Here is a 23035-nt window from a genome sequence, read left to right as displayed (position 1 = left end):
CAGGTCGCTCCCTCTCTTAATTGTTTGTAATTGGAGTTTTTGAAATTAATACATGAATTGATTGAGAGAATTCAAAGGACAGGGGGGAGTTAAAAGTGGCGAGTAAGGAGGCGAGGCTGTTGGGATTGGTGGCTTCCAGTGAAGAAATGCAGTGAGGAGGAATTGGAATTGGTGAGTTGGTGATTGGAGGTGAGAGGAGTGAGTTTGAAGTTGGGCGGGGTTAGGGGAAGGTTTTCGTGGGAGATGCGGGGGGTTTTGGTCGGATTCTGGCCGGCGGGAAATGCAGATTGATTTTTGGGAAGATGGGTTGAGAAAAGTGCACTTAGAGGATGGTGGTTTGGGAGGAGGACGGGAAGGGGAGACGGCAGGGGTAGGGGGAGCTCCGGAGGGCCGATGAGGGAGGAGGCTGGGCAAGGCTGCTGGCGGGGAGAGGGAGCTGGGCTGGTGGGGGAGGGGAGTGTCGGGGTTAGTAGAGAGAGGAGGTGGTGGTTGTTTTTTTTTTTTCTTAATTCTTTATTTAAGTAATTAATTAGATAATATTAATAAGAGCCAATAAGTAACAACCACATGGCATAATTAACCTTAATTACTAACGGAGTTAACGACAGACTAACGGCAGTTACCAAAAAAGGCATTTTGTGTTATTGTACATTAACTGAGTGGTATTTGGTGTATTAGAAAGTTTCGTGTGGTATATGGTGAGTTATGCATTAACTCAGTGGTATATGGTGAAAAATCCGTAATAAATATTTATAAATATTCAAAAGAAAATATGCTTTATTTGTTTTATATATGAACATTTACCTTGCTTTATCTTCCTGCTTGTTTTTCGTATGTTTTTGTACATACTGCTTTCCTTTTCCATTCTCTTCAGATTTTGCATAATTCTGATAGTTGATTCTTTGTACTTCCTGTAAATGAGAGATAAAATTATGCAATCTTAATATATGGACAGTATTTATTTAATAACATTTAGTTATTACATTTTGAACATACTTTGGGTTTTTCTCTATGTCTAAATTTATTTTTTGCATCTTCCCCTTTAGTGTTTTTATTTTTGATTGATCATCAGCTAGGTGTATTTTCCTTGGTGTATTTTCCTTGCTGGCTTCACTTGATCATCAACTTTGGTTTTTCTGATAAACCATTTGAAATATTTTTTTAGTTAAATTTATAATTATAACTAAGCAAATATGAAATGAACATAAAGGTTACAAAAAATGAACATTTTATATATCTTACTTTGGGCTAGAAGGTACTTTATCATCAAGCTTCTTCTCTAGATTTTTTTCCAAATCTAATTGAACAGCTTCCATCTTGCTGAAATTAATATTAAGTAATACTATTAACAAAAATGAACATATATGGTACACATAATGAACATTTATGTATAAAAAAGTGAACATTGTTTTTTTTAAACCGAATATTGTTTATCTTCCTTTGATTCCTGTCTTGTTTGTCATCTTTTGTATTCTGTTTGTCATCTTTTGCATCTTGTTTGTCCTCTCTGAATATTATTTACATTTCATAGATTAGAATGTGGATTATCAAGATGAAAAAATTTGTTTAGATTGAACATTCTATAAAATAATTGGTGTAGAACATACTCTGTCTCCCTTGATTCAGATTAATTCCCAATCTCAGCAGTGAAATGAATAGCAGGTACATTCTCACTTTGTTCACTAAAAAAATTAGAATTATTGTTATAACATGATATTCAAATATGAACTAATTTAGAATATTTGGTATAAATTTTTTATACCTTATTGGTTGATTTGTCTCTAGTGGTCTTGATTTTGACATTACAAAAATTTTCACTCAAACCTTTTTTTTTTTTTTCACTGAAATTTTAAGAATCACCTAATAAGTTTGATATATATACACATTGCACAATGATTGCATATAAAAATAATTATGTTTATACATATAAACTTACTTGTCGTTTAATGTGTATCTTTGATAACTACAACCCAATTCATTTTTTCCTATAACCTTCTTTAGAGTTAATGGTTCAGATTTTCCATCTCTAAATTGACGCAAGTGTTTCACTTTAGATGGTACATCACTACAATATAGAAATGAACATTTCATATTTAGGCATACAAATCAAATGCATATTATCAATATTATATGTGCATTATGTTTAAAAGAAATGAACATTTGATATTTAGGCATAAAAACATATATGTATACTCAAATGAACCAATATAAACATATATTTAAAAATGAACATTACTACATATATATGAACATTTCGTATTTCATAAATGATCAAACGTTTTCATAGGCACATAAGTATATCTGCATACTCATATGATTATTTATGAATGTCATAAATGTGCATAACATCTCATCAAAATGAACATTTGTTATTTTGGCATATCAAGTCAATTAAACAAATGAATATATATTACTTAGTAACTGAACATATAATTTTCAGGACATGAATATATATTCAGTGGCGGATCCAGGATTTGATTAATAGGTTGTCCCATCATCGTCCATCGACCGCATATAATATCAAAAAATAGTCAAAGCTTGTATAATGAAAAAAAAAATACATAAAAAAGTTCATTTCTTAAAGTAATGCAAATTCGTATTACAACTAAAATAGTACTAATTTTATTACAACTGCTATCGACGAGTTTTCATGTTTTGATAACGATTTACAATATCATACATGCTAACATTATAAAACAAATCTCTTTCTAGATAAGTAATCAAACAATCATTCAACATTTGATCTCCCATGCTATTACGCAATTTATCTTTCACTTGCGTCATTTCAAAAAATACTCTTTCTACACTTGTCGTTGCAACGGGAAGAATCAACACTAACTTCAAAAGTAAGTAGACTCGATCATGAGTTTCAAACTTTCCCGTCTCAACAAGTTTCGTAGAAAGTTCACTTAGACTTTTCAAATTCCAAAATCTCTCATCATTTCGAACATCAACAATGAAATTTTCAAGTGAATGTTCAAAAAATAATAACTCAGAACTTCAAAATTCATTGGGATAAAATTTGGCAAGTTGAACTAACTTTCTTTTGTCAAAAGAATGAAACCGATTTGCAAGATTAAAGCAAGACATACACACAAGTAATTCCTTACTTACCTCGGGAAATCGATTTTCAAGTTCTTGTAATTGAAGATCAATGACACTCAGAAAAACTTCAACTCTAAAATGATGAAGATTAGTCACTTGTGGACCTTTACCTCTATACATTCTTCTCCCGGGAACAATATATCGCCCCTCCATGTTTGGAACCTCAATGTCATATTTTAGCCATAAAAGAAGTGAATTTTTCTATATGTGGAATCCATCCTTCATCTCTCAACTTTTGTAAATTAGTCTTGGTTACATCAACCATGACCATTGCATTTACAATATCTTGATCATGTTTTTGCAATGCCACATTCAACGCATTTGTAATTCCAAATATATCAACCATCAAGTGTGCCACAAACACAATATCAAATGACATCAACAAGTGTGTAATAGATTGTGCTTTATTCAAATCAAGTGTATCAAATACTTCTACAATGGAATCAAGTGACAAAAGTATTGAAGGATATAAATTAAGCACATTCAAAATGGTTTTAAAGTGAGATCCCCAATGAGTATCACAAGGTCTACATAAGCCACGTTCTTGATTTAAACCAGTTCCCGATTCAATTTCACCCAAGGATAATGCTTCTACAACCCCTTGACGTTGTTTTTCTCGAAGAAATTATTTCCTCTTAGGTGAACCTCCTACAAAGTTCAAGAGAGGTGCAAGTACATCAACAAAAAGCCAACCACAATCTGAGTTTTTTTTAGCAAGAGCAACTTGTGTCAATTGAAGTTGATGAGCAAAGCAATGAACAAAGTATGCTTGAGAACATTCATTCAAAATAAGAGTTTTAAGGCCATCAATTGAACCTTGCATATTACTTGCCCCATCATAACCCTGACCTCGAACTTGAGAGAAAGTTAAAGAGTGTTCCATGAGTAATGACTCAATAGCAGCTTTGAGAGTCAAAGAACTAGTATCAAGAACATGCACAGTACCAAGAAAACGCTCACACACTTCCCCCTTTTTATTAACAAATCTTAAACAAAGTGCCATTTGTTCCTTATCGGAAACATCGGCAGATTCATCAGCAAGAATAGCAAAAAATCCACCATCTAGTTCTTCCATCATTCATTTAGTTGTTTTTTTTTGCACAAGCATTGATTATATCTTTTTGGACACTTGGAAAAGTAAGTTGACAATTACCAGGGGCCATTTTAAAAACAACTTTGGAATACTCACGATCATGGTTTGAAAGAAGAGTTAATAACGAAAGAAAGTTACCTCTAGATAATGAACTTTCCTTTTCATCATGACCACGAAAAGGCAACCCTTGGAATAATAGCCATTTGATGGTTTCAATTAAAGCTTCCAATCTCTTACGATAGGCACTCATGGTTTCCGCTGTTTGTTTTGATAAAACGGTGGCAATGCTACTCATTTGATTCATGAAAAAAATTATAGCAACCACAACATTATTGTGAGCACTCTTGTGTCCACCAACATGCTTTACAATTGTGTCTCTTCTATTCCAATATCTGAAACCTCCATTAACATAAGCATCGGCTCCCGCTGTGTTACCATCCTTAAATAGATAGCAAATGAAACAAAAGGCAGCATCTCAACACTATACTCAAGCCATGTTGGCCAAGTATCAAACCATTTAACACAAAATTGACGTTTTTTCGACCCAAAAAGTGTTTGAGGAAACACATGATCTTTAAGTTGACATGGCTTTCTTTGAATGTATGTTCTCCGCACTAAATCCCTATCATCGGGATGAAAATCACACATCCTTCTTCTTTTTCCGGGGTCTTGTGGAAGATTAACAATATCAAGTGCACTTAATCTTCCTTCACCAATTTGAGCACTAGGATACGAACCACCTTGGGGAAAAGATTGCCCATCTTCATTTTGAGGGAAATTGTGAGATGGGGAAGAATGTTGTTCACTTGCATGATGTAAAGGAGTATTTGGTTCACTTTCTTGGGAATTTTGTTCATTTTCTTGTAGTGAAGGAGGATTTGGTTCACTTTCTTGAGAAGGTAGATCATTTTGTGGAGGAGGAGGATTTAGAGTAGGCACTTTTTTAGTAAAAAACTTGAAATATCTCGAGTTGTTTTTCTTTTCATTCTGAAATTGAAGTTAAAGGTTGAATTAGATAAATCAATCTAAATAATTCTTGCTAGTTTGCTACTAAGACATATAAGTATTAAAGTATAGAACCATATAAATAAAATAAATAAACTACAATTCACAAATTCACAAATCTCAATTGACCAATAATTTCGATGGAAATTGCAACTTTAATTCCCATTTCATGAATAACAACTATACAATTAAAACAGTAAATAATCAATTAAAAACCCTAGAACAAATAATCAATCCAAACTTCTAAAGAGTAAAGACTAAAGCAAAACCTTCAGATAATCATTTATAAACTGAATAAGAACAACAATATAAAGCTTTTAAACAATTAGCATAAGGAATTACTTAGCAAGAAGTCAAGAACAATCACAAAAATACCCAAATTTGAATTTAAAAATTTAGGGATTTAAGGTTAGTAAATTACCTGATTAATTAGTTTATAGAGTGGACAATTGGACAGAGGACAAGACTGGCGAAGTCGCGGAGGTCGTCGGCTGGCAGTGGGTGGTCTGACTTCTCGGCCAGCTAACAGTCGACAATTTGACGAAGCGTAATAGCGTGAGTGTGGTGGGTGCTAAATTTTTTTATGGAGAGAGAAAATGACTGATTAAGTTTTGTTTTCTTTCAATAAATTATTTTTTTAAATTTTTTTAATTTACTTGTTATTTTGGTTAGATTCACGATTTCACATGACTTAGGGGTTAAGGAGTAGTCATTTTTTGTTAGACAATGTCACCCCTCACCTTTTAGTAAATTTTTATTTGTTTATTTTTTTATTTTTTTTAAAATAAAATAGTATTGTGTCCTGAGACCCACGATGACTACATGTGGGTTCGCCTCTGCATATAATACCTTGGATCTGTACCACAAGACTTTTTTTATTTCATTTAAAAGATTTGGATCTACAACGAGTGACTTTTGTTCGCGGCTTTTTTTTTAGTTTTTCTACTCTTATTTGAATAGGTTGATCATCATCATCTCTGTATTTTAACCAATTTGTTAATGTTTTTGCTAATAAATCCATTATTTAACTAACAATTATACATTTTCTTTGAAATGAAACTTACGTTTCTTCATAATCTATCTTCTCCGACGGAATCTTCTCCAAAGTGTTCATTTCCAAAGTGTTCATCTTCAAAGTGTTCTTCTCTGTTTCGATTCTACAAAAATACCACCAAATATAGTAGATTTTAGTCAATTTTGCACAAAATTAAGTGTAATTATAGTAGATTATGTTTCAGAACATTAAAACGCAAATTAAAATTTAAAATCTAGGGTTTACACTCAAAATTCTACTAAAATGAATAAATTCTTACCCTTTTTTTCGGAATCTAGTTGCGATTGAAGAACTTCATTGCGAATGTCAGATATTTTTAGTAGTTTCGATGCAATTTGCAGTAATTTTGAAGCAATTTGTAGTGATTTTGTTGCGAGTTTTGGTTTTGAAGAGAGAGAAATTGGTGAAGAAACTTCTCTGAGTTTGAAAATGGTGATTTTGAATTTTTTTTTATTTATTTTTTTTTTGCATATATAAAGTGGGGTAGGAGCGGTTATTTGCAATTACCATGGTTAGTTGAAAGTTACTGCACGTAATTGTGTGGTTAGTGGGGGTGTAGGTAAGGGGTATATGGTAATTTCAAGGGGGGGGGGGGTGGAGGGGTAGGGAGTTGTGGCTAAAGGGGGGTGTAGCCACAAACCCGACCTAACTGTATCCATAACATATATGGCAACTCGCAACTCTTCGGCCCGAAAAGATCTTTCTTATCTCCGGAATTAGGACTATATATATATATCAACGTAGATATAATTACGAAGCGCAAAAGATATTACGAGTCTCACCTTTGTACCATAAAAGCGACAATCCGCAGTCTCTCCCAAAATCACAAATAACCTATCTGCTTCAAATTAGGGTTTCTCTCTCTCCTCACCTCAACCCTCTCTCTCACTTTCTCTCTCCTCAAAACCTTCGAGCTTCTACATCAATGGCGGACGATGCTCAATACGAATCTCACAAGAGAAAATACGAAGAGGATACCTCGCCACCGCGTCAACGTCGTCCTACTGGTTTCTCCGATGGTCCTCCTCCCGCTGCCGCGCCGTTCGGAAACGTTCCGCCGCCATTGGAGGATTTTCAGCTTGCTAAACAGAAGATTCAAGAACTTGCTTCTCTCGCTTTCAATGCTGAGGCTAAGCGTTCGAAGTTTGATAATGGCGGTTATGGTTCCAACGCTAATGTTTTGTCAGGTATTCATGCTCTGCTTCTTTGTTCTTTTTCATTGATTGATCGTTGATGTGATTATTGTTGTTTGAATTTGTTTGATTTGTTGGATGATTATGATTTAGGGTTTGGTATTTCAATTTTATGGAATCTGAATAAAAAGGCTAAATTTATGTTCTTGTTATAGTTATTATTATTGATTTGTTTTTGCCACTACCAATTCTTCGGAATTATGCTTATTTGTATTAATTTGTTGTGTTTCTGCATAGATTGTTGATATGCCGTTTGTGTAAACTAGGATATGGTTTTGATGATTTAATTTGTTGGGTAATAATATATGCCTTGTTTTGTATAAACGTTGCAATGTTCAAATTTTTGTTGTTTTTGAGGCACTAGAAAAATTTTATGCTGATTGCCACAATGGTAGCTGAAGAATTTCCAAGGATAACTACAGGAGTGAACCTTTACTTATGTTCTGCTCACTTAAAAATATGAGAAATTCTTTTGGAATTACTAGAACTTTTTTTTCCTGGTTTTGCAAGAAGAAATTGTTTGGTATGTTCATTAGAATTGATGCCTTGACGATGGATTTCAGACAATAAAGTTGAGCATGATTCTGTACTAACCTCGTCATAGTAGGGTTGGGGCCTTGGGGGGAGTCTAGGTGTATGCTATAATACCCACAGTAGCTAGTCCGCCTAGTCTTAACCCATCTTTTATTGATGTAATTTTGGAGAACCAGATTGGTAGGGATAGCTCATCAGAGAAGAGCTTAGGAAAATATGAAATAAATGTGGCTCAAACTTGTTGCCACTTGCCAGTGAAGTAAATGTAGACAGATTAATTCTTAAATCTTTCCTCTTCTTGCTATGGACTTTTGAGTGGTTTTGATCTCTTTGTGCAATGAATTTCAAGTTTGGGCAAGTATCTTTTGTCTGATCATACGAAGCTTTTACATGGTTGAATTTAGTTTGTTGACAACTGTTCTGTCTCTTGTAGATCAGAAGCCTTTATCATCAAATATTCAGGTTGGTGGTGCTGCTCATGGCTACTCTGGTAGCTCTGATTGCAAAAAGATTGAAATACCCAATGGACGAGTTGGTGTTATCATTGGCAAAGCAGGGGATACCATCAAGAATCTCCAAATTCAATCCGGAGCAAGGATCCAGGTGACTAGAGATTCAGAACATGACCCAAGTTTGCCACACAGGACTGTTGACCTGATGGGAAATCCAGATCAAATTGCAAAAGCTGAGCAGCTAATTTATGAGGTTCTTGCTGAGGTATGTCTTTTGATTACTAGCTTAGTATTTTCTATTACTGTTAACACTTTACAATTTGATAGTCAACAGTTAGCAAGATAGCAACTCTAATGTAATGACTCTTGCATAGTTGTCCTTTTTGGTCATGTGCTGTCAGAATTACATTTTTTTTTTTTTCCTGATTTTGTTTTCTAAATTAATAGTATTTCTTACTGAAAGATCTACAATGATGTTTAATATCAGGCTGATGCTGGAGGTCCTGGGTCTGTTTCAAGGAGGATGCCAGGATCATCAGGGTCTGAACCATATGTTTTGAAGGTCCCAAATAACAAGGTAGGACTGTGTCCATAAAGAAATTTTAGAGGATTTTTCTTGGTTGACAATAGTTCTAAGTATTTCGATTTTTCAGGTTGGGTTGGTTATTGGTAAAGGAGGTGAGACCATAAAAAATATCCAAACCAGGTCTGGAGCTAGAGTGCAGGTTTGTAGCAGGCAAAAATTTGTCAATTTTCTGTTATGTGCTACTTTTGGTCTCTTTTCTTGTATCTGTCTTTGATGTTTAATTTGTTATTCTCTTGCAGGTTATTCCATTGCATTTGCCCCCTGGTGATGCACCTATGGAAAGAACTGTGCAGATTGATGGTACAAGTGAGCAAATTGAGGTTGCAAAACAAATGGTCAATGAGGTCATTGAGGTATGTGTGATTATGCTTTCTTTTGTGGTGAAGTATCTTCCTTTTAATCATATGACCTTTGGGGAGGACTTAAATCATTTGACTACCACGAATTAAATGCTTATGTTGGTATTTTTCGTTTCTATAGGCTGGTCTAGAATCTAGCGATTGTGTTCATGTTCTTCTTTTGTTTCTTGTAACTGCTCGCAAATTCCTGCTGTTTTGGTTATTGATAATTTGACTGTTCTGCAGTATTGTAGCTATTTACTTTGGCTTCTATAATGTGATAATGCTAGGATAGTAGGTTTCCTAACAAATATTCGTTTTTGTGACCTTTATAATCTCTCTATGGAGAGCATAGATGATTGATGCTCATCTTATATACTCTGTTGCTTATTCATCATCCATCTTCATCTGCTTAACAGGACATCTGCTGAGGGAAAACCCATTGTCTCTTTAATGAATGTTGGATCTTTTTTCCCTTTTTAATATATAAATAAATAAATAATTAATTAATCTCTTTGCTGTGCTATCTAGCCATTGGGTTTTTGATGGACAAGTTTGGTATTGTATAAGTATCAATTGGGCTGTCAGGTAATTGAAGTTCTTGTTATGGAGTGAGTGCTTGCACCTTTTTTGCGGTTTTGGTGGATGGTTGGTGTGGTTTATAAGGATTGTAGGAGGGGGAGTAATTGATTGAACGTTCAGTTTTCTCATAGTAGATATTACTTGTCATTTTTAGCTATGCTCCAAGGTTTTGTACTATATTGTATATAGAATGTTGTGAGACAGATTGATGTCAAGATTAATTTTGCCATTTACCACCACAAGATAACTGGAAGGCTGCGTGAGAAAACACATACCAAGGAAGTTATCTCTCTTGTTTTTGTAAGTCGTGTTTTAGCTCCATATTTATATATTGGACATCTGGTACATGAGATGAGCTACGAAGTACTGGTTTCACATTGTCACCCACAAGTTCATTTGAGAGATTATCCAATATTGGTCGGTCCTGTATGCTTGAGATAAACTATTAAATTGGTTATGCTGTGGTAAAACATCTTGATATAGAATAACTGAATAAGCATGTGCTAGCCTTTTAAGTGGTTGTGAGTTCTGTATCACTTGACTGACTTTTACTAGAAGCTGTTGCTGGATAGGATTTTTTGTGACACCAACATGGATTCTGCTGTGTTGGTGTTCTTGCCGCCTAACTCTGGTATGGTATTTCTACCTATGCATGACAATAGTGTCATTTATATATAAGTTGCCAGCTTTTTTTTTTTTTGAGGCAATCACTTGAGAGTTTTGCATGGTATTCAGCAGCCAGATGAATATTGTTGTCTTTGTTGTTGACTGGCCTTTCTGTACATTGTGTTCGGTTTTAGTGGTTACTTTAAATCACGAGCTTTAATCTGTACATATTAAATCCCCACTGTTCTTCACTGCTTTAAGATTGTGCAGCTCCTACTCCTTTCTTTGGGTACAACTATAAGTGTATGAGCGGTATAATAATTGATGCTTCTTCTATTCGGCTGTCAAATAGGAAGGGAAAATAAACAATTTTAATTCAAGATTCTGCTGTTTAATTCATGGAGTTTTTTTTTTGGGGGGGCCTATTCTTGGTATATTTCAGTTGCTCCCTCCGTTTATTTAGATGAAATACTTCAAAATTTTCACTATTCACTAAATTTACAATCTCTTTTTCTTTGATTTTTTCATGAGGCAAAACATAAGTCACGTGAGGTTTTGTTAGATTCATCTTAATCTATACTCTCCAAATGTCAAATCTTTTATTATTGATAAAAAAAAGATATCATGAGTATGCAGGCAACATTATTATTTTGTTTTTATCCGTGAGGAAAAACATAGTAATGTGGGGTCTTGTTAGATTAATTTTAATATATATTTGATTTTCCAATGATACTCCATAATTTTTAAGTTATCTATATACTTAAAAGTTGTTAATTATTGAAGATATGGATTACAAAGCGTGAGAAATGAGATGTTTCGTGTAAATAAAAATGGAGGTTTGTTGAAGCTGAGTAGCTTGTTGTGAGCATGCAAGCTACATTATTGTTTATTTGTGAATCTGCTGACAGTCAGTATTTGAAACTATATCCAATGTTGTCTTTACACAAGTATTTCTTATCAGTCTCATTGCCTTTCTTTGGCTGTGAGTTGTGTAAACCATGAGTTCAATTCTTATATTACTCTCTCTAAATCTACTAATATTATTGTTACTGCTATAATATTCTCTGCCTCTTGCATAACCTTCAAACTGTTGGCTCATTCCTTACATAATTTGAAATTTTTTTATGTTAGTACTTTATTTAGGTTAGTTCATATGTTAGTACTTCTACAATTTGTATATTGCTTGTACCCTTGCACTTTGAATAGGGAGTGGTTGGGCACCCGCTGGAGTAAGTCAATACTTCTACAAACCAGTACGGTATGTAGGCGTCTAAACCCCCTCTTAATCATGAATTATGACTTTGAGTAGGTACATACTATATAGCTTGCAATCTAGTTGATTTTAAATGTCTACATTACTTTATTTTTGTTTCTGGCTTAATAACTGTTGTGCTTTAACCATATTGCTCTGATATATTCTGCCTTGCAATTCTTAATATTCTCAACATTGCTTTATTTGGTTTATATATGTTTACATTGGGGGTCTATTGTCTATTATACATATCCATGTTTGGCACGTGCTAGTAGTAGCTGCTAGATGTTATCTAGGTTCATATGAGAACATAAATTCCTTGCAGAATCGCCTTAGAAATCCAGCAATGACTGGCGGATATTCTCAGCAAGGCTACCAAGCACGGCCTCCTACAAACTGGGCTCCTCAACCCCCTCAAATGCAGCAACCTGCCGGTTATGGCTACATGCAGCAGCCTGGAGCTTATCCTGGTGCATCATCTCAATACAATCAACAACCTTACCCTGGCTATCCTCCTCAAAACTGGGACCAGTCAAGTGCTTCTCAGACTCAACAGCCTCAAGGAACTGGATATGATTATTACGGGCAGCAGCAACCCCAAACTCAGCAGCAGCAACCACCTAACGGGCCCCAAACTGCTAGCACTGGTTACAACTACAGTCAGCCACCAACTTCTGGTGGGTATAGCCAACAAGGATACTCTCAAGAGGGATATGCGACTGGATACCAAGGTTATGGCCAGCCGACCGCTAATCCTCAATCTGGGTATGATCAGCGCCAGGGTTATGGCTCAACTCCCGGCTATGGAAACGCGGCTAACCCTCCAACTCAAGATGGTCACCCTCCTGCCTATGGTACCCAAGGTGAGACTGGTCAAACACCATCATCCGGGCAACCACAACAGGGATACATTGGGAGCCAGCCAAGTCCTAACCCTGCATACCCAACTCAGCCTGGTTATGGTGTTCCACCAACCTCACAACCCAGTTATGGGACTTCATCTGTACCACAGGCAGGTGCATATCCTGGTTATGGGCCACCCCAGGGCCAGAAAACACCACCAAACCCATCAGTGTATGGTCAACCTCAGCAATCACCATCTCAGGTAGGGGGTTATGCTCCACCTGCTGCTGGTCAGCCTGGATATCCACCCTCACAACCATCAGCTCCACCAGGTGCTGCTGCTTCTTATGGAGCTGGAACTGCTCAGTCTGGTGCTTATCCCCAAGCCTATGGCGCACCACCTGTAACCCCACCAAGCTATGGGCAGCAACCGTATTATGGTGGTGCTTATTCCCAGCCTGCTGCATATCCTTCCGATGATAATGGGGTGGCTGCTGCTGCACCTGCTCCTGCTTCCCAGCCTGCTGCTCAGCCTAATGGAGCTGCCAAAGCATCACCTCAGAGCTAGTGTTTGTATGAGAGGTATTGATTAGAAGTTCAGTTTGTGCCTGTAGTAGTTTAGGATTTAAATACATTTGCTGTTCTGTAAAATTTTGGATGGTTATGTTAGTTTCTTCTATATGGTAATCATATAACTTGTTTGATTTCTGTCATCGTTAACTATTCAAGTCTCCAGTGTTAAATTGAGTATTATGTTATACGGTCTCATTCTCAGTTCTCACTCAAAAGAGTGAGTAGGAAAATATGTACTGATGCCTCTCTCTCGTCTGAACCACCAGCAGTAGCAGCAATGAAAAGGGGCAACACTGTGTACCCAATCATTTGTTTGGGGCAACGTTATCACTATGTACAGATGCCTCTGTTTAAATCACTTCTTTTGTGACTTAAATTAATGCATGTATTTTGATTGGTCAGGGTAACCTTTGAGTAACAGTTTCCCTACTGTCAAAGCTTAAGAAAAACTATGATTTAATTCGTTATCTAGTTTGGTATAATATAAAAGAAATATTAATACAAAGTATATAGATGTGTGTTGTGAGATATGAAGTGAGACAAAGAGAAAATGATGTTTTGATCTCGAGTCACTGGTACCAGTCCCAAAACTTATACAAAGTATTAATGAAACTAGTTGACATACATGTTTTGGTTTCTCCAACAAAGAACATTTGAATCTAATCTGATATATATAAATAAAGTAGTCATTTTTCAAGAGCACGGCAACATAAGCAAAGGTATATTTTCGACCAATTAAAAATTAGATTTTTTATTTTATTTTGGAATTAAAAAATTCGTTTGCCGCCTAAACAACCACGTAAGTAAAAATAACGAATATTGATTTATTAGGATTTAATTTATTTAAAAAACTAAAAATTATCTTTTAAAATAATCATCTTTAAATATAGGATTTATATACCTACTATTATAAGATTTTTGATAGTGTTTATAATAAAAATAAAAATTATTCCTTAATTATAATTAAATTAAAATTTGTGATTTTTACCATTATAAATTGACGCATCATATGACACCAACAAAATTTTGTATCAATACAAAACCAAACCAAGCAAATTTTGTGTCATTAATTTTGTGTCAGTTTTATTAGGTCATCAATGGCTGGGTAATTCTAAGCCTAATTTTTAAAACCCATGTTTAAATGTATATTTGTGATTATTGCTTAAATTGTGTTTATTTGGGATACTTAATGATTATATGTTTATGTTTTGTTTACTGAATTTTGTTTTTACATGCAAATCTAATTTACTAAGAGAATTATATTCGAGAAAATTTTTTTGGAATATCAAAGTTGAGTTTCTCGCCTAATGATCCTATTGGATGAGGAGGTATTATATCTTTATAAATCTTTTACATTTATTAAACCTTTTAATGAACCTTTTAGTTTTTATCAATTAATTTTATGATTAAAACAAATTTTTCGTGATTTAGGTATCTTAATTAAGTCTTAAAATTAACTTGATTTTTTATTTTTAATTACAGGGTGATTACGTTCACGGCTCAATTAAAGTCAACTTTATTCTACAATTTTGCTCAAAATTGATTGAAGGAAAAATTTACTCCATTAGATACTTTTCAGTCGTTACAAATAAGAAGCAATATCGCACGCATTGTCAGCGACAACAAAATAATGATTCAATTTTCCAAAATACTATTGTTTGGGCGATTGGGGACGATGAAAAAATTCCAATGCATAGATTTAATTTTGTATAATTAAAATTTTTAGATTAATTTCACATCAATTATTCACTTTCTGGTAAATATTTTAATTTATTTTATAAGACTATAAAAATTAATTTATATAAATTTTATTTTTGCTAACATGTTCTATTTATCCACTTTTATTAGATGGAAGAGATATGGATGTGAACAAAGTTGGTGATCCTATTGAAATTTTTTTTTGATACAAATTTTTTTACATTGAAATATTACATCTAATAACTATTATTTTTAATGTTCTTATCAAAATATTTATTAGGGGAATAAATTACATAAAACTAATAAATAATTATCCTTAACAAACAATAGCAAAGTAATCAAAAATATTATGAGTATGATCTAATTACAAAAATTATTTTTATGAGATTTTATGTATAAAAAACCGTGGGATATTAGGATTTAAATTATTAAAAAAATAAAAATTATCTTATGAAATTAATGGTTTTATCTAAATACCCGATTAATAAGATGTTTTTTTCATAAAAAAATTTAAAACTTATAACGCAATAAAAAACTTTACCTAACAGTTTATGTCTAAAAATTTGAAAAGATAGATAATTTGGTAGAGATCACAAGAAATATACAAAATGATACATAGATTTGAGAATTTAATTTCAAGTGTAAATAGCAACGAATAATAATTTAGGATTTAAATTATTTTAAAAATAAAAAATTATTATCTTTTCACATTAAAGATTTTATCCTAGTATGTAATCAATGAAATATCATATTTACAATTTTTTTTTTTTTTTTTGAAAGATATCATGCTATTGTCATATAACTAACAACAACGAATAAAAATACAAAACAACAATAAATTAAGTCGCATTATAAATTACAATTAAAAAAATTATACTTTTGTAATTGGCAATATCATTTTAATTAAATTATTATTTGTTTTTTTTTTTGTCTGAAGTTATTAATTGTAAAATAAATCAAATAATTATATAAAAAAAAAAAACTTAGAGTATATAGGAAAATATCTTTTCTTGAGATATATGTATGAAAAATCGTGTGTTGCACGGGCATGAGATATAATAAAGTTTGATACCTATAATTAAATTAAAATTTGTGATACCTATCATTATAAATTGACACATCATACGACACAAACAAAATTTCGTATCAATAAATAATCCCATCAAGCGAATTTTGTGTTAAGTTTTGGTTATCAATGGCCGGGTAATTTTTAGCTTAATTTTTAAAATCCCATGTTTAAATTAGTATTTCTAGTTATTACTTACATTGTATTAATTTGGGATACTCAACGATTATATGTATATGTTTTATTTACTAAATGTTTTTTTACATGCAGATCTAACACATCATACGACACAAATAAAATTTCGTATCAATACAAAACCCCATCAAGCGAATTTTGTATTAGTAATTTTGTGTTAGTTTTAGGTCATCAATGTTCGGGTAATTTTTAAAATCTTACGTTTAAATTTATATTTGTAATTATTAGTAACATTGTATTTATTTAGGATACTTAACGATTATTTGTTTATATAATGGCATACGATTAGATGTTGTATACTTAATATATATCATATTTACAATTTATTTATATTTAATAAATTCATTATAAATTATAGTAAAAAAAGAAAATATATTATACTTTTATAATTTTATCTGAAATTATTAAATACAATAAAACAAATAATTAAAAATCTTAGATGAAAAAACCGTGCATCGCACGGGCTTCCATCTAGTTAGTTCTATTTACGGGTTATGCGATTGCCCTGAGTTTCATACCCAATCTCATGACTTGGTCACTCAGCTAGGTGACTAAATGATTAATACTGAAGCATGGTGCTTAGACTTGAAAGCTAGGTAGCAGCGAATGAATTGTACAAGACTAATCAACAGTAATAATATTTTGAAAGTAACAACCTATAAAAGTAAGTTTCAATTTTTATACTTAATTATACTTACTACAGATGAATACTTGAGAAAAATAACCATGGATAAAATAAACTTTACAACATTTGTCAACATTTGGAAGTTGAGCAAGAGCTCAAAAGGAAGAATACAAGCATCCTCTTAAGTCCATCTTTTCTATAATTCTCCTCTGCAGTCAGTTTTGTGTATACCGCAAGGCTTCAAAATCTGGTAAGTCTTCCATCTATTTCTACAAAAGGTTGTTCCTAAACGCCAAGAATATCTTTGGGGACAAAAGCAAGATAAAGGCCAACAGTGAGCCGAAAAACAATTTTACGAAATAATTGACCGGATCACTATAGACTTCTTCAGATGTGCTGGTTGTGATAGCAGCTGCTGAAGGTAGAGCTTCAGTGACAGCATCAGCTAGATCATTGATGAAAGAAGAAGTGCAATTGAGAGCAGGAACCCGACCCCAATTCTCAATGCCAGATTCAAGTGCCAATTCCTTGTATTCCATATCAATCTCTTCAAGTGTCTCAATGTGCTCGCTCACAAAACTGCAAAAATATGACAGTCAACAATCCAAATAAAAGTTACTAATCAAACAATACAGGTATAAAGCAAATTTAGTTATTAAATACCCTGACATCAGTGCTTGTACATACATATTTCAATATTACTATTTAGTAGAGAATGGTCGACAACAACTAACAAAAGTATTCAATAATGGTGAAGTCCATACAGAATCTACTACTATATCTAATTTCTAAATGTTCTCTTGAAACAATCTTGTACAAAATCAGAAAAATGGCATCTCATCATTGATAAGCAGCATCCAATAATGTTGCATGAAAACTTGTTAGCGCCATAATATGTCCAACAATAGTAGGTAGAGCATAGACAAAAGTAAGCTCGATAATATGCAACTCACCTCACAGGAACAGCCAGCAGACTCTTTACTCCTTTTTGGCCAAGCTCAACAAGAACTTTATCAGTATAAGGTTGCAGCCATTGCACAGGACCAACTCGACTCTGAACAAAAAGGGCATGAGAAATAAAATTAGCAAAGAGAATATATAAAAACACATCTGAAAACTCGGTATATGTATTGGGAGGTATAGACACGAGATATAGACGAGATATTTAAACAGCAATGAAACTACTAAATGAAATTGAAAACCATGCAAGCTCATAACAAACCTGGTAAGCAAGCGTATGTCTATTGTTGATTCCTCTAGCTTTCAATTCTCTCATAATTAAGAAGATGCAATCCTCCATCTGATCTTTGTATGGATCTCCAGCATCCTCAACATAACTTACTGGCACACCATGAGCGCTGAAGAATATCATAACCTAGACATTGGTGACAGCAATGACAGTTCCACATCTTAAGTTAGAATGCCAAAAACTTCAAAAACAAATAGCCTGGTGCAATCATGCAACCAAAAAACTATGTACAATTGAATGAAAGAGCTAACATACCTCATCAGGCATGGAAAAGGATTGCAGCTCTTTCTCAATCAAGTCAGCCATGGACTTGACATAACCTTCTCGCTGGTACCAAGATCGGATGATAGCAACAGGCACGCGAGACAGATATGCATCTTCCCTGACAATGTTTAAATTTTTGTAAGCCAATAAGGTAAGAAAATATATACAAACTATTTCCCAATTAGGTCCTGAAGACAAGTTTACCTGAAAATGTTTTGGAGAACTCGGAGGCTAGAACCTGTTGTAGATATAGAAAACTGAGGATAGAGAGGAAGGACAACAAGTCTTGTAATCTTGTCCTTCTTAATCTGAAAATTAAATAAAGAATGTTCAACTGCATTGCTCCAACATAATTTTACATAGGACAGATGGGCAGGGTACAGAAAATCAGAAATATATAACTGTAAAAGCCAAGGAATGTAAAGAATCAAAACCTTCCCCCTTAGTGGAATGGTAATAATACTAATGAACAAACACAAATTTCCACAATTAGCATCACTTTCTACAGCAAAAGAAAGCAAATCAGAATATTGTGACTCATGATTGTTACTGTAATAATCCACTATATAAGCCTGCACTTGGTTTAATGCCCGAATCTAAGGGGCAACGTAGTGGTTTAAAAAGGTAGAATTAGCAATACACAGTTCACGGGTACGTTGTACGTATACTACTAAATGCAGTTCAGTTTCTAAAGACAGCAAACAGCAGATCATGAAAGGAAATTAGGGGGTTCCACAATAGAGACGGGTTTTACTGAAACTAAGTGCTCTATTATAGCAATGATTAAAGAGAACAATGAAAAAAGCGAACCTGTTGAACCGCCTCTTCTGTAAATGGGTACCAGTACCTCATGCCAACATAGACAGATACATTCTTATTCTTTGCTTCTAATGCCAACTTAAGTGCATTTGCCTTCAAAACAGAGTTCAATTCAATAAGACTTAGCAAAATTATGGAATTACAAAACCCAAAGGTCCCAAACACAAAAATAATTTAGCAAGGATGTGGTAGAGAAGAAAGTAGGAAGGTTCATAAAGAAAACATGTCTCACCTGCTCATCAGTTATCTTTCGTAAAGGTGAACCTCCTCCTATTGAAGCATAGCCTTCCTTGCTTTTAGGGGCTCTTAGCATAGAAATCAACTGAGCCAGGGGCCTTTGCAGAAAACGAAACAACGAGGGAAGGCGAATGATGTCCTAATCCAATAGTTATGAGACACAAATTAGGTAAATTTAATAATTTCATCTATCTTCTAGTGCTAGAAAAAGCAAACAAACAAGTACAGGGAGCATACTGGGTCGGCAAATAGATTAAACAAGAACGGCTGAACATCATTAAGAGTATCAGGTCCTCCAAGATTCAAAAGAAGCACCCCAATCTTTTCCTCCGCAACATGAGAGGGAAATATTGCCAAGTCCTCATCATAAGTGCTAGTGTATAAAGCAGCAGAACAAAATGTTTTACCCACTTCATTACTTCTCTTCTCTGGTTGACTATAAGAAAATCCACTAATGCTGCTGCTTTTACTCTCAACTGAGTCAGAAGACATGATTGTATATGAGCTGGATGACGAATTCCTACAAGTATATTTACAAGGAGGCATGCAGTTTCTGATTTGTGGACATGACCTGCCAACAGAACAATGCAATAGCAAGGCGTAAGAAGCAAGAACGAGATACACTCGAATCCAAGCATCCAACCAATCCATTTTGAACGAGTAAAAGTAATCACAACACTGGCAAATCCCACACCTGTCCGGATTTTGTTACCACATTTTCTAGTTTAACAATTTCGTTGCTAAATTTCTAGTTTAAAGATTTCGTAGCCCCATTTTTACATACAATTACATTAAAAATGGGTGGTTAGTTCAACACATGGTACATTTTGGGGTGGTTATTTACAAAAAAAATCCAAATTGTAATACATGCAATATTAATTTCTATCAAACCCCAGTAAAAAAAAAAATGTAGCCAACAGTTAACAACAAGAAATCAATCAAAAATGCTGAACTTACCATCATAATAATTCTAATCAAATGGTAGATCAAACCCACGAACCATTTAAATTCAAATCAAAGATTAAAAATTTAAGAATACCCAATTTAATCCAAGTATGCAAAAATCACAAAATCGAATCAATTCGTAAGCATATAAGATAAAATGGCGAATCCCAAAAACTCACTCAAAGAATCTGGATTTGGAATTACGAAGCGAGGGAGATGATAATCTCAGCTGCGAAACCACGGCAGAGCTCGAGGTTGCATCCATGGCGGCGATCAATGAATACCCAGAAGCCGCAAAGCTGAAATTTGGCAGTTAGAAGATCAAATTACAGAAAAAAAAAATTAGGGATTATTTTAATTTTGGATTGGGTGTTTGAAAGTATGAGACTTTTCTATTTGTATGAGTAATTAAATATTGCAATGAATATATATTAAAAAAGGAAGAGAATTGGGAAAGGAAGAATATAAAAGAGAAGAAGATGGACGTGTTCAACAATGGTGGTTGGTGTCTACAACTAATGCACGTAGACTTTTATAACAAGGTCGGTTGGTATATCAAGCCAACTTTGCTCGTATAAAATGAGACGGGTGTTATTGTGTACTCCGTATGAGAAAATGAGAAAATACTACGGAATACGGAGTTTCATCTTTTATCGAGTAAAATAATCAGGTGGTGAGGGTTGTTTACCCTATAGGAATTTTGTGCTTCCATATAGTTTATCCCATTGTTAAGCGTAAGGTTGTACACCGGTTCAAAACCAGACCGGACCTGGACTGGACCTATTGGGATCGGCACCTAAATAAATTTTAAGGACTGGAACAATCAGGTCCGGTCCGGGTTTGGACCTGAACAGACCTGTTTTGTTTTTTTTTTTTTTCGTTTTTTTTAATAAATTGACCTGCATACAAATTCAACACCAACAAAACAAAAAATGAATCAAAATTATACCGTGAGGAGCAAAGTAACAGCAATCCCAGCAGACGACATTTCTCCTTAGTTATGAAATTCAATCGAATTTCAAGAATTTAAACTATATATATATACAGAAACCTATTCAAAAATAAATTAAACACTAAAGATTCATAACCCCAACAAATTTTCGCATCTACAGTTTATAAAATTAAAAAAAAAAAAAAAAAAAAAAAAAAAAAAAACGGAGAGAATTACACTTACAAAAGCCCCCAAATGAATCAAAGAACCAGCATCAGTACAGCAGAAATCAATTCAAATTAGGTTCTTTTAAGAACCCTAATCGGAAAATCAGAATCCCAAAATCAGAAATTAAAAATTCGAAAACCAGGAAGATCAAATCAATCAACGAAAGAGGAAGGAATCGCAATTAATCAATGAAGTTTCGATGAAAAAGAGGAATTAATCGAAGAAATTGCGAAAAAGAAGAAAAGTAGAAAATGGGGATACGTCAGTGATGAGGAGGATGATATATACGGGTAGTCATAGCTAACTAATAGGAGTAATAAATTTTGAATTTTTTGTTTTTTTAAAACACAATTTTTTACCCCCGGTTTTAGACCGGAACCGGAATCCCTGAATTTCAAAGACCGAGATCGGACCTTAATCTACAGGTTCGGATCAGGTCCGGTCCTGTTTATGTACACCCCTAGTTAAGCGAATGGTTTGTGTCTTGTTTATGCCGAGTTTCATCTTTGTGCTGAATGTTGTTCGTATCCTTGACACTATGGCTTATCCTAATGATGTGTTAGTTTGTTCTAAAGTTTTCAATGAGGAAGGTAACTCCTTGTTCCAAAAACACAAGTTTAAGCTTACTTTTTCCAAGTGTAATTTAGCAAGTTTAGTGTTATGTTTTAGTTTCTCATCGTCCCTAGAGGCCTTTGCTATGTTTCGGCCTTTAGTCTTGGCTTTAAATCTCAATCTAGCTGCATGTGTCCTGAAATTACAAGTATTTGATACTTTAATTAAATTATGTCCCGTTTTGTGTTGAGGTATGATACCTGTCATACTAAATGCTTGTTTAGGAGAACCTTTGCTTTTAATGAGTTAAATGATCTTCTATCCGCCAAATCCGACCTTTGTAAGCATTACTAGTGATTTGAGGAATATGGAAGAGTTAAAGGAATACAAGAGGTTGAGAGGCTTTTGTGTTGTGCCTCTTCTATAGATCACATCACTTTAGAGGAATTTGCTTCTTTGGACAAGCAAGATGTTTGTGATATATATGGAGATCATTCTCGAGGTGTTGCCCAATGGGGATAACATGGAATGTGATGTTGAAGGTCCTATTAGTGAGGTTTATCCACTTGAAAAGATTTCTAATTTGGAGTCTAATTCGGAGTCAATACAACCGGATAATGGTTTGAACAATATCAATTTGTGGATGTTCTAGTTCATCTTTTCAGATTGCATCATCTAATTTGCAACGTCTTATGCATGGTGATGTGCTTAGCTTTTATCGTTCGAGGGCTATGTTAGTTATGACGGTCCGGGTTGTCCTAAGTAAAACTTAAATCTTGATAGAGGTGAAAAAATTTACAGAAGCATAAACCTTTAATCCTTCGGTTCCTCCTTTATGTGGCTTGAAGAACCAAGCGATTCCCTCTCAAAAGGTCTTAAGTATTTCTTCTCAATCGTCCACAATCGATGTAAATGCAAATCATATTTAAGAAGAGTTGATCACGACCACAACATTTGAAGACCATCACATAGTTAGGCCCAATTTTATAAATTAGGTGTCTAATTTTGTG

General features: G+C 34.0%; 3 protein-coding genes across 5 annotated transcripts; 1 reads left to right on the top strand and 2 right to left on the bottom strand.

Moving 5' to 3' along the window:
* Positions 1-3274: 3274 nt before the first annotated feature.
* Positions 3275-4180, bottom strand: LOC110715413 (zinc finger MYM-type protein 1-like). Its single transcript, XM_021893996.1, has 2 exons — positions 3751-4180; positions 3275-3537 (listed from the first exon to the last, which is right to left on the bottom strand). Exons 1-2 carry the CDS (start codon positions 4178-4180, stop codon positions 3275-3277), a joined length of 693 nt encoding a protein of 230 aa, XP_021749688.1.
* A 2831-nt stretch (positions 4181-7011) lies between these two features.
* Positions 7012-13396, top strand: LOC110715657 (calcium-binding protein P-like). The gene is made up of 6 exons (XM_021894240.1): positions 7012-7444; positions 8418-8701; positions 8924-9013; positions 9090-9161; positions 9262-9375; positions 12126-13396. The coding sequence occupies exons 1-6, from the start codon at positions 7183-7185 to the stop codon at positions 13209-13211; spliced, it is 1908 nt and encodes a 635-aa protein (XP_021749932.1). The 5' UTR covers positions 7012-7182; the 3' UTR covers positions 13212-13396.
* A 3411-nt stretch (positions 13397-16807) lies between these two features.
* LOC110715658 (ferrochelatase-1, chloroplastic-like) lies at positions 16808-21916 on the bottom strand. Of its 3 annotated transcripts, none has more exons than XM_021894242.1 (10): positions 21264-21916; positions 20494-20613; positions 19607-19940; positions 19365-19508; positions 19124-19225; positions 18518-18621; positions 18305-18431; positions 18023-18175; positions 17754-17854; positions 16808-17379 (listed from the first exon to the last, which is right to left on the bottom strand). In XM_021894242.1, the coding sequence occupies exons 2-10, from the start codon at positions 20577-20579 to the stop codon at positions 17070-17072; spliced, it is 1461 nt and encodes a 486-aa protein (XP_021749934.1). In that variant the 5' UTR covers positions 20580-20613; positions 21264-21916; the 3' UTR covers positions 16808-17069. The 3 variants fall into 3 exon arrangements, with proteins under 3 accessions (XP_021749934.1, XP_021749935.1, XP_021749936.1); XM_021894243.1 differs by having other exon boundaries at positions 21489-21916; XM_021894244.1 differs by lacking the exon at positions 21264-21916 and adding an exon at positions 21003-21213.
* Positions 21917-23035: the final 1119 nt, after the last annotated feature.

Source organism: Chenopodium quinoa, unplaced genomic scaffold, assembly GCF_001683475.1.
Source record: "Chenopodium quinoa cultivar QQ74 unplaced genomic scaffold, ASM168347v1, whole genome shotgun sequence".
NCBI classification, from domain to species: domain Eukaryota; kingdom Viridiplantae; phylum Streptophyta; class Magnoliopsida; order Caryophyllales; family Amaranthaceae; genus Chenopodium; species Chenopodium quinoa.
This window is presented reverse-complemented; position numbering and strand designations above follow the sequence as displayed.

Bases quoted from the DNA above. Each gene is read 5' to 3' on its own strand.
- LOC110715413 (XM_021893996.1), bottom strand. From the start codon at position 4,180: ATGGAAGAACTAGATGGTGGATTTTTTGCTATTCTTGCTGATGAATCT. The intron at 3,538-3,750 runs GTTCACCTAAGA...ATTCCATTGTAG, and splicing joins TCTCTTGAACTTTGTAGGAG to AAGTATTTGATACACTTGAT.
- LOC110715657 (XM_021894240.1), top strand. From the start codon at position 7,183: ATGGCGGACGATGCTCAATACGAATCTCACAAGAGAAAATACGAAGAG. The intron at 7,445-8,417 runs GTATTCATGCTC...TGTCTCTTGTAG, and splicing joins CAACGCTAATGTTTTGTCAG to ATCAGAAGCCTTTATCATCA. The intron at 9,014-9,089 runs GTAGGACTGTGT...TCGATTTTTCAG, and splicing joins TGAAGGTCCCAAATAACAAG to GTTGGGTTGGTTATTGGTAA.
- LOC110715658 (XM_021894242.1), bottom strand. From the start codon at position 20,579: ATGGATGCAACCTCGAGCTCTGCCGTGGTTTCGCAGCTGAGATTATCA. The intron at 18,176-18,304 runs GTATGTTAGCTC...ACCAATGTCTAG, and splicing joins CCTTTTCCATGCCTGATGAG to GTTATGATATTCTTCAGCGC. The intron at 17,855-18,022 runs GTTTGTTATGAG...CTTTTTGTTCAG, and splicing joins GACATACGCTTGCTTACCAG to AGTCGAGTTGGTCCTGTGCA.